The sequence below is a fragment of the Brassica oleracea genome, chromosome C7 (assembly GCF_000695525.1).
Source record: "Brassica oleracea var. oleracea cultivar TO1000 chromosome C7, BOL, whole genome shotgun sequence".
In the NCBI taxonomy this organism is placed as follows: domain Eukaryota; kingdom Viridiplantae; phylum Streptophyta; class Magnoliopsida; order Brassicales; family Brassicaceae; genus Brassica; species Brassica oleracea.
Window position 1 is genome coordinate 15,899,148 of NC_027754.1, and position 11,619 is coordinate 15,910,766.

The 11,619-nt window shown below is 34.3% G+C and overlaps 2 protein-coding genes across 2 annotated transcripts; one reads left to right on the forward strand and one right to left on the reverse strand.

Annotated features, from left to right (window-relative positions):
* Window positions 1–2,583: 2,583 nt before the first annotated feature.
* On the reverse strand, window positions 2,584–5,231 carry LOC106304090 (probable WRKY transcription factor 14). The gene is made up of 3 exons (XM_013740478.1): window positions 4,364–5,231; window positions 3,643–3,783; window positions 2,584–3,231 (listed from the first exon to the last, which is right to left on the reverse strand). Exons 1-3 carry the CDS (start codon window positions 4,879–4,881, stop codon window positions 2,685–2,687), a joined length of 1,206 nt encoding a protein of 401 aa, XP_013595932.1. The 5' UTR covers window positions 4,882–5,231; the 3' UTR covers window positions 2,584–2,684.
* A 4,257-nt stretch (window positions 5,232–9,488) lies between these two features.
* LOC106302694 lies at window positions 9,489–10,112 on the forward strand. Its single transcript, XM_013739153.1, has one exon. The coding sequence runs from the start codon at window positions 9,489–9,491 to the stop codon at window positions 10,110–10,112; it is 624 nt and encodes a 207-aa protein (XP_013594607.1).
* Window positions 10,113–11,619: the final 1,507 nt, after the last annotated feature.

Sequence of the window (11,619 nt, forward strand, 5' to 3'; positions counted from 1 at the left end):
ACAGTCTCCCAAAGTATAAGAATAAACATCAGAAACAACGATGAAATAAAGACAACATTATATATATATGTAGCTGTTTGCCTTTTTCGGAATATAATATCACTTAAATTAAAATTCCCCGTTAAGAAAGCCGTGAAACTAGGGCTTTTCTCCCTGCCTTTTAAGATCGCCCACATGCATGGTCTGATTGAGAAACTATTCTTACATTATATATGCATATAGATCCAACAAATAATTATATACTAATCAAAATTCATAACATAAATGGGAGTACCCAGATCACCTCAAATTTGAGTAATAGAATAGTCGTTTGTTGCCAAAAAAAAATATAATGGGGGTACCATGAAATTTTTATTTAAAATTATATTATTTTTAAAGATCAGTCATGTTTTTCTAAGAGATCAGTCATGTTAGTAATTTATATACGTAACTTAACTATAATTTCCATTTTAGAGTATTTTAATGCAACTATTCAGTTGCAAATATTATATTTATTTATATAGTTTAAGAAACATAAATTTTAACCAAATCATGTGATAATTTTATGAGATTCTTTATTAGTACATATAACAGAGACTTAGGAAAGAATATTAGCTAAGGTAATCCTACAATCCTATCGTTTTTAGTTTTAAAAGTGAAATATAAATATCATCTTATGATCACATCTAGGAAAACTTTGTATTTCGTAATTACATACATACCATTACGAATGTTAAAGGATCGAAAAAAAATTCTAATACAGTCAGATACTTATATATGTTTGCGGATTCGGGTGAACAGATGGTAATTTAGAAAATTAGCTTGTAGCTACTTAATTGGTCATCGTTAGAGTTTGAAGCACTTTAAAAGTGTAATTTGTTTTTTTCTCATCCGCTTAAAGTGTAAATTATACTTAGGGTATGTAATATCATTTTGAATATATATAATCATCTGTAAGGTTTGAAACATTTATAGCTAGCTGTTGACGTATATAATCAGTCTAGTCCACATGAAAAAACATTTGAAGGAAGTCATGCAAGAAAAGAATTTAAGTAAATGATAGGTTTAGTTTAAATTTTGATATTGTAAACAAGATAATATGTATACTGACCTTGTTATTGGATGCATCGGGTGATTGAGCTGTAGATGAACGAACTTATTCACTTTGTGTCCCATCGACCTAATACTCTTTCGCCCCACTTTTCCTGCTCCCAGACCCGCAGCAAAACTTGATCACATAGACATCTATAACACATTATCAGTCACGTATAGCAATACAATTCGTCTAACTAGGTCTTAATTCACAGTACTAACGCTGTAAGAAGAAGAAAAAATCGTTCTAAGCTATGCAATCGGGAACAATTTATTTTTTGTAGAAACAAGATTAATATTTGATGTTTATACAAGACTAATGATTCTAAGCTATGTTTTGTTTGTCTTTTTTTTTCTGATAAAAACTATGTTTTGTTTGTTTACTAACAAATGCTTCATCAATGCATACAGAGCAAAATATAACGTACAATTAATAGTTTCGAAATTTGTTTCTTTATGTAATCTAATTGTCTTTACCGAACAAATAAAACACACAGAAAACGGCATTTTTTAACTTACAACGGATCCGCCGGAGAAAAAAGAATGTTAGTATATAGCAAATGACGATAATACCTTTAACGATCGGTCAAGTAACCAGCTCATTGACCCACCACTAGGCTATAGTCGTCATTTTCACAAGCTCAACTTAATCTTAAATAATATTTTACTAGGTAATAATCTGCGCCTTACGCGGAATGTGATTATTAGTTTCGATATTTTTTAATAAGGAGATATTAATCTGTTTAATATGGATATTTGTTCGGTTTTAGGTTGTTTTTTAGTTTTTAATCTCCTAAAATATAACTATCATTTTAAATCAATATTTATTTGGTTTGTTCGGTTAAAATGTTTGATGTTTTTATTTTTTTTCCTGTGATAATCAAAAATTACTATTATTTGTTTGTTTTCATGTTATGAATCTTAGATAGTCATGATGTCGAACCAATAGTTTCATATTATAGTTTCAAAACGGATAATAGTTAAAAAAAGAAAAGAAAATTATCAAGACAAATTATTTTACTACAATTTGGTCGATAGTGAAATAAGCATTAAGAAAATTAATATTTTAACTTCTAAAAAATTAGATATTTCAGTTGTGGTAAATACTTAGTTATAAGGTGCTCAAGTCAATGTGCATATGTATGTGTATGTAAAAGTATATATAGATGATTGATAAATATATAAAGATACTGTTAATTAATATTAAATGACATTTTTTTCAAAATAATACATGAAAAATAAAATTCTTTAAATGAAATTATTTAAAAACAAAAATATTGTAAAATTTATATAAACTATAATATATAACTTATATATAATTCTTTAAATATATATATATATATGCATATAACGAATAAAATTGGATATACGTTTCTATAAATATTGATATTTGTGATTTGCTTTTTTTTTTTACGGATATTGCATTCTAGTATTTGATTTGCTTCGTAGAGTTACGGATATCCGGATTTTTCGGTTTAGTATGAACGCATTTATTACAATGCTTCTACACGTTACATGTGTGTCCAGTTTAGTGTGAACGCATTTATTACGATGCTTCTCCTTTAATATAGAAGGGATGTCAAGTAATTAACTAACACTATAACGACTTTGACTCACTGATCGTCTTTATTATTATTTCCCCCAGTCCAACCAAAGAAATCACTGATCCCGTCGGACGCTATCGTTTCATTGTTCAGGTCGCCGGCACATCCTTGAGAAAGCAACATTCTTAGAGAATCTCCTTCTAGTTCTAGCTCTTCAAGATCTGCAAAGAAATCATCTGGCTGATGCTGATCATGAATCTCCGGTCTATATGGAGCAATCTTATTATCGTCATCGTCTTCTACGTTTTCCAACTCCATGTCTTCTTCTCTTTGTTCATTCTTAACGGCAAAGGCTGATAGAGGAGGAGACGCCGAGGAAGGCAAGTGAGTGTTGTTTTGAGGGTCATTGAGTGAAGCGGTTGCGGTTGAAGATTTGGAAGAATTGGGGTTAGAGGAGCAGGAGCGTGTGGAACCGGCGAGAGCGTTGCGTTGAATGGGCCAGGGATGGTTATGTTCGGAAGTATATGTAATAACCAACATGCTTGGATCGGCTCGGCTTCTTTCGACTTGTTTTCTTGCTGAACAACCTTTTGAGCTGCTGCATCTATAGTAACCCCTGAGAAAAAAACAAGCATATATAATTAAGTAATCATCAAGATTAGCCATATTAATCCTTATGATTACATCATTAATATAATGGGTTATATCGGTAAAATGCCAAAACACTAGCTACTGAGTGAAGTATATTCCTCATATTATCGTAAGACATTGATTTCAAAAACTCTTTCTTGTTGTGCTAAATTCTGATGACTGAATTGTTATCTTAATTTCACATGATTTGTAATACAATTGTTAATTTCACGGGTGGATATGTGCACAAAATGTCACAACAATCAAGAGGGATGATGTAAAAATATTCGAATCTTTGTAACAACTTGACTCAAGAAGACTGTAGTGGTGAAAGAAAGCTTATTTTTCGATCTTTGTTTAATGATGGATACTGGTGTGGTATGAGTTTGTGTAATACCTTGGAAAAGGAGAGCCTTTGATGGGTTTCTGACCGTACTTACGCCAAGCCCATAGATCAGACGGAACCACTTCTCCACTTGATCGGCTGTTCATGGCAGCCGGCGCCGGTATACACACCACCTTCTTTGCCTGACTCTTCCTGCACGTATATATGAATACTTACACACGTGTGGTTTTTGGTCTATTTATAAACACGCGTGTATATATGTAAGTTGTGAAAGCTTAGTTTGGTAGTGGGACATTATTATTATCAGTTGTGTTTGAGATATGATGCAACAGTTGTATGTTCTTTAATTGTGACAGTTCATAGATTCTCCTGCATGTGTCTTCAATCTCAACACTCCTTCCTCTCATGGATATAAAGACATATATGTATTCTGTGTATATATGCACATAAGTTCATGAATATGAAAAGACAAAACAAAACAAACGAGAAAACTTAATAATGAAAAGCGCACATATACACATACACACTAGGTAACCATGCCTCATTCCATTATTACAATATGCATGATTTTTCAAATGACAATAGTAATGGATAGTTTTCCTATCAACCTACATCTACCAGGGGTCTTAAAACCCTAATTGGCTTTACTTTCTATGTTATTATGAAAATGATGTAAGTTGTTGAATAAAAAATTAATACTGTTATACATATGATAATTGTATATCGTGTGAGCATTTAATGAATCATATGATGGAAAAAAAAAATATTATACCTTCTCTTAAGGCCTATATTCCGAGGGGAAGAAATCTGAATCTGAGACGAGAACGTGTTACCATCGACCAATAGACAGTTTCTAGGACTGTTTGTATTGGCGTTGATGATCCCTCTAGGCGAGGCGGCGGCCACAACGTGAGTCGACATGGCCGGAGAATTACACGGAGAGGACTCGTGGATGATGTTACTATGCGAGATCCGGATTCTTGGGAAAATACTGCATTGACTCTTTATTTGATCATCTTCCAGTACTACCTTAGGAACTAAGAAACCGTTGTTGTTGTTGGCGTTATATCCGGCGGTGGAGAAATGGCTAGAGTTTGTGACGGCGTTGAGTTCTTGGAGAAGAGGATCGGTCATGCTCACGAATGGATCTCCAAAGGGATTCATGTGAAGATCTGACGGCGATGGTTGTGGAAGAGGCAAGATGTTGGGAGAAGAAGAAATTTCCGGCGACAACATGTGGCCTCCGATACCTCGCACGACGTCAGTCAAGTCCCCTTGAAAATTGTCCATCTCAAGAAGCTAAAAGACGCTGCACATAATCTATATATGTATGATGATATATGAGTGTGTCTTGGTGTATATTATATACAGCTACACGAAAGAATCTGATCGAAAATCAAAAAAATATAATCATAATGAATGGGAAGAAGAGACTATGATACTAGCATCGTGTTTGTGAGTATTTTCTTGAAATAAGTTGTGATTGTCTTCAGAAGATATTGAGAAGATGAAGAAGAAGAAGGAAGGTTGATGATGAAGAGAGAGACGCTGACTTTTCCTGGTGAGATGAATATCTTCTTGCCTTTCTACATATTGGTGAGAGAGAGAAAGAGATTTCACAAAAATTATAATATTAAGAGATATCAATATTTTAAGTATGGGCGGAAATATAAGTTAAAGTAACTGAGATAATCTATTTATTAATCATATAGATAAACGGATCGACGGCCAAGTCATTGTACTTTTTAGTTTAAATTATCTTTCTGAGTTTACTTGAGTTTGTGAAGTTCTAATATAATATTGGTTATTATTTTCTTCTTTTTTTAAATGTAATATTGGTTCTTGATTACTCGTTGCAAACATTTCGGTGGAATAGAAGCTGTTGGATATAAACAAATACCCTTTTCCACTCGCAAGAAGAATAAAAAAGATTCATATTGGCTGACAAAAAAAAAAGATTCATATTGTTAAATTATTTTTGAGAGAATAGAAGAACGCCATTTTTTGAATTTACTGTCAAATAATGTTAATCTTTAAGTAATTACTAATGGAATATGAACAAAGTAAGAGACGCATATTCTAGTTTAGATGATGATTTAGGGGGTTATTGGGAGATAAATTTGTGTAGAGTTTGTAAATTTTAAAAGTTGATAGATTTTAAAAGTCATGTGGATCAAAAAATATATATACACTAACTTAAAAAAATTGATCATAACTCTTCTAAATTTCTACTTCATGAATTCATATTATTTATTTTCTATCATTCATTTTGTAAACTATATTTAAAATATATTGTTTAGGATTTAAAAATAAATAAATAAATACTTCAAATTTAAAGTAAAATTTTTAAAAGTACTTTCAAAAAGAATTTCGAATTTCAAAATAATTTTTTTTCAAAAATGTTTTTGAAAAAAAATCGAAAAAACATTTTTCGAGAAAATGTTTTGAAAAAAAAGTACTTCGAATTTTTTTATAAAAAGTTCCAATTCGAAAAGTATAATTCGAAAACTATAAATTTTTTTAAAAAATTATTTAATGAAAAAATAAAATATAATTATTCATTAAAAAGATAATTATATAAAATGTAATGAATTATATAATTTTGGACATATAGTCTGGTTAAAAGTGCAAAAGATATTTGGCAAAAATGATTATTTTGTTTTTTAAACTTTTTTTCACGTAGATTTTATAAATCTCATGGATACATATGATTTTGAAAGTTATGTCTTATGAGTAAAAATAGAGAGAATTATCTCTCGAACACTACATTTAGTTATAATTAGATAATTAATAATAATTAAACTTTTTGAGTAACGAGATATTTTAATTGATTTAAAAAAAAATTCATACCAATAACAAGGGATTTTGAAAGTTATGTCTTATTATCATGGCATGTTTTCATGACAAGATCACTCCTGAATTTGATTATCAGTTTTGATACTCACGCAAGAAGAGCAGCAGTCAGTATAACTGATATCATACGCATTGTCGCATATATGTCAAGTGTTGTGATAAAATAAAGTTAAGTAATATTTGCCAAAATGGATGAATGGTATACTTGCAAAAAGAGTTGTGACGAGTAAGAAATGCGGCCGCAAATTTCGGAATACGTTTCATTGCTAGCCAATCAGAATCTACCACGAAAACGTTATGGCTAACATTTATTTTTGCTGAAATCAGTACCCGAGATATGTATTGATTTTTTACTAATATTGCACTTCATTAACAACAAAAAATAAAATAAACAAACTGTTAAAAGGTGCTCACATAATTATTAGTGGGTCAGGGGAAAAATCACTAGACAATATTAACCAAAATTCTAAAAAGTATACATTTGATGAGACCGGGACTTCTCTCTCCTCTATGAGATGAGATGAAGCTTTCTCCGGTGCTCTATCATTCCCGTTCTTTGGGTTTTGTTTCTGGGAAGCCGTTGCTCCTTATGCAGGCTTCGCTGGCTCTGTATCCGAGAGAAGGAGGCTTCTCTGGCTCCGTTCTCGCCGGCTTATGACCCCGGGGTGGAGACTTTCTCAGTCCTACGACGCCGGCTATTTGCAAAAGACCCGTTGTGTTTGTGTTCTATAGATCCTTCGTGATTAGTGGTGTGAAGGCCCTGGATGAGATCTCGAATTAGGTTTCGATGGATGCTCTCCGTGGAAAGGGCTCAGGCGCTGATGGTGTGTGAGGTGATTCCAGGATTTGTGATGATGTTTGGATCGTGTGGGTGTGGTGGTTCTACGATTGGATGAGATCTCGAGGTTCTCGATGGATGCTCTCCGGTGAAAGGACCAAAGATGATGAAGTTGAATGAGTCGGAGTTTATGGTTCCGACGGTTCCCGGTGTCCCGGTCCCGGTGAAACGACGTTTGCTTTCCCGGTGGTGACTCAAAGCGGTGATGGAGCGACGGTCTTGTGACGCGTGTCTGTCGCTTGCTGAGGCTTCAACACGTGTTTCGTCCTCTCGGCGCGTGGTGCGGCGCCTCTTTTGTTTTTAGGGTTTCGATGTAATGGGTTTCAGGCTAATGGGCTGACGGCCCATGTTTAGTTTAAGTTTGTCTATTTTGTTTCTTGGGGTTTCAGTGTATGTTTTAAATGTATGGGCTTGGGCTTAGTCCCTTAATAATAACTATCAGATGGAAAAAAAAAAAAAAAAAAAAAAAAAAAAAACCAAAATTTTACTATTTGTAGAACAGAAATGGACAGAGGTAGACTGAACATAAATAAAAGGAGCTCTTGTTACAAATTCCAACTGGTAAGTGGTTGGAATGTTTGAGAAGTTGGTAATGGAGGCAACTAGCAGAGTTCACTGCTCTTGCTCATTTGTTTGTTTTTGTTCTATTGAGTCAGGAAGCTCTACTTTATTTTGGCACAATGTTTGAGATTTCTTGACCCGTTATATGAATTTGCAGGTAAGAGTCACTGGAACTCATAATACAGCATTGGTATACATTACAGTCCCAGTGTTACGGAACATGGATGTTGACATCTTATTTCGTTTCTTTTTCTTTGAAGCAAATGTGGTTAATATATAAAGTATAGTTATGGACAGCTTGACACAAGAACAAATAAATGGCTAGAAAGTATATTTAACTTAGACGAAGCATATCTATAATATCTCTTGGATTAGATAATAAAGTGTCGTTAGGATGTGAATATTTGGTCGACTTCATGATGAACACTCTTCTTACCCACGTTCGTACGTCACAACTCCAGCAATAGTTTTATAATACATTAATCCACGTACAAAACATATATAAAAAAAAATGGTAAACCATTCTCCGGAGAGAGAATGTGAAAGCTCCAGTGGCCACGCGCCGTGGAAATCTAGTGTGGTGCAGATTCGAATTCGGGTCCCTTGGGGATCCACGGAACGCCTTGACCACCCAACCACAAACGCGACACGTGGTTACAAAATTAGGTTTATCATATAATTTGGCTACGAAATATACGTATGTTGATTCGTTTACTGGATAGTAGAACTCATACTACTAGGGAACAAACAAATGGTAGTTTAGAAACACTTGCTGGTGTGATGTTTTAACATCACAAAGTTTGTCGGAAACAAATAAAAATCTGAAGAGGGTAAACATGTTTGACTTACGTCGGGCCTAGTGAAAATGCTCCATGACGTATTCAGACATTTGTGAGCAAGGTTTTTAAATTTAAAAACAGAGAAGAGAATGTTTAAACGATAAATTTAGTATTTCCATATACATATCTTGAGCTGCGCCAGGGTGAAAGTGATTATTAATTTATTATGCAAGGCCAAGTTCAAGAACTTCTAGAGACTAGAATCTTAGCTCAATAAATCAACAAAATAAAATAAGGATTTGACGCTGCGTGATCCACTAATTTACACGTAACGTTACACTATTCAACTAAACTAAATTATATATGAAGTTAAGTAATAGTGATTTAAAAGCCCTTTCCTCAAAAAAAAAAAAAAAGTAATAGTGATTTAGTCAAGTCTTGATAAATTTGTGCAGAAAGCAAGAACTAGTGACTGTGGAGCTAGTTTTCAAGGAGATATATCGAAAAGGTTCACGTAATGTGTTTTTTTGGTCGAAGGTTCACGTAATGTCATGCAGGAGCAGGACTGATGTCTTGCCTAGTATTAGGGAATAGAATATTCCCATTCTTGAGATTAGGATAACTTCCATTATATTGAAGATAATTCCAATTCCGTTAAGGAATATCTTGTCTTTGGAGTTGTATATATACGATGTATTGTCAAACTTGTTCAATAAGAAAGTGTATTTAGAATATTGTTTTCTATCTTTACCATGGTATCAGAGCAGAAATTTTCTGTGACCTAGAATTTTTTTCTTCTGTTTAAAGTTCTTCGAAGTTTGGAGGCTTGTGTCGTTGTTACTGGTTCTCTGTGAGATTCAGCAAAGATGGTTGAAGGTGATGAATCATCGGCTATCAAAAGTGGAACATCGGATAACGTCGGTGACGTTGGCAACAAGATTGCGACGCCTTACTCTCTCCATGCGTCCGATAATCCAGGTGCTATGATCACGCCTGTGACGTTGACAGGAGAGAATTATAATGAGTGGTCTAGTGAGATGACCAATGCTCTTCGTGCCAAACGGAAGCTTGGGTTTATCGATGGATCTATTACGAAACCATCCGCAACCGATTCTAACTTGGAGCTTTGGCTTTCGGTTAACTCGATGATTGTGGGTTGGATTCGAACGTCTATAGAACCGCGTGTGCGGTCTACAGTTACGTTTGTTCAAGATTCTCATAAACTGTGGGAAAATTTGCGCAAACGGTTCTCTGTGGGAAATAAGGTGCGAGTGCATCATCTGAAGGAACAGCTGGCTTCGTGTCGACAAGACGGTCAGTCTGTGATTGAGTTCTTTGGGCGTTTGTCCAAGCTATGGGAGGAGTTGGACATGTATTCACCGCTTCCAAGTTGCACTTGTGCAGCAGCTTTGGAGATTGAGAAAGCTAGAGAAGCTGAGAAGATGCATCAGTTCGTAATGGGCTTAGATGAGGTTCGTAATGGAAGCTAATCTCAAGATTGGGAATATTCTATTCCCTAATACCTAGCTATACAAAAGCTTTCTATTATTTGGTAATAATCACCCACCTTGAGATTGTTTGTACAGTCGTTCGTTATCTTTGTAACTGATAAAGATTAGCCTTAAGATCAGGCTTTGTAGCATGTTGATTCTACACGTGTGCATAAATATCAAACTTTACGTGCATTCTGGCCATCCATGGCCTTTGAGTACTCCCCAAGTTCATTGCTAAAAACAGACACACTCTTAGCATTAAGGATCGCTTCAATTATGTCGGTGTACTGTAAAGTGTAAAGCTACTAATTTATTTGGAGAGAAAAATATTTCTTAAAATGTAGGTTAGCATACTTGATTATAGATTTATAGATGTTTTAAACGATTACTTGATTTGATTATATGCTTAGTACTAGGATTAGGATAAGACGTGCGTCATGCGAATGGTGAGTTTATATAAGTAAAATTTCAAACATATAGTGTTGACAAATTAAATATTTATATGTGTATGATTTTTTTTATATCTATACAATTATGTTTTATTTATATAATCATCTATATGTTGGGCCGAGACCATTGTAATTATAATTGTGGACCAAAATCTATTTTTAATTTATCTTGGATCCGATCGATTTGGGTTTACAATTTTTAGTATAGGATTGATAGCTATGTTGCATGGAAACTCGGTTGAATGTCCGTTTCACGTTTCGGAAACGTTTTGGAATCAGAATCTCTCGGAAACTCGCGGAAACGCAGTGGAAACTCGATTCTTAAAAATTCCAGTGTGGAAACTTAGTGGAAACTTGCGTTTCTATTTTGGAAACTCGCGTTTCTGTTCTGGAAACGCTAGAACTTTCCAATTGGTTATGACTTGCTGTTATGATTTTTATTGTAGTAAAACTATTTAATATTTAAGTACTGGGTTTTTGTTATTTTGAAATTTTTATTTGATTTTGATGTTTAATGATACTTATTTTATTTTCATGATTAAATATAATGGCTATTTGTTTATTTGTATTCTAAGATATACTAAACATAATAAAAATGAATGCGAATATTAATTATATATATATATATATAGACGTTTCTAAAACGTTTCCAAAGCAAAAAAAATCAAAAATCATGTTTCCACGTAGAGATGGCAATCATGGATCTGGACCGCGGGCCTGGCCCGTAAAGAACTGTCGCGGTACGGTATTGAGACGAGGTTTTCTAGGCCCGCAAATTTGCGGGCCTCGCGGGACGGATCTTTGCGGGACTGGGTCTTTTGCGGGATGGGCCGAAACAGGTCATGCGGGATTACATGGACCCGCATTTTTTTCTTATTTCTTATTTTACCTAAAACAAATGAGAAAAAGAGTGAGAATAAAGCGATTTTTGTGACTTTTCCCCTAGAAAACATAAGGAGTTCCGACGATGATGCATGATTCGAGCTCCGGCGATGATGATTCGAGCTCCGGCGATGACGACTCCAGCTCCAGCGATGACGATTCGAGCTCTGCCG

Coding starts and splice junctions, on each gene's coding strand:
- LOC106304090 (XM_013740478.1), bottom strand. CDS start 4,881: ATGGACAATTTTCAAGGGGACTTGACTGACGTCGTGCGAGGTATCGGA. Junction 3,784..4,363: donor AATATAGGCCTTAAGAGAAG/GTATAATATTTT, acceptor ATATACGTGCAG/GAAGAGTCAGGCAAAGAAGG. Junction 3,232..3,642: donor AAAGGCTCTCCTTTTCCAAG/GTATTACACAAA, acceptor TTTTTTTCTCAG/GGGTTACTATAGATGCAGCA.
- LOC106302694 (XM_013739153.1), top strand. CDS start 9,489: ATGGTTGAAGGTGATGAATCATCGGCTATCAAAAGTGGAACATCGGAT.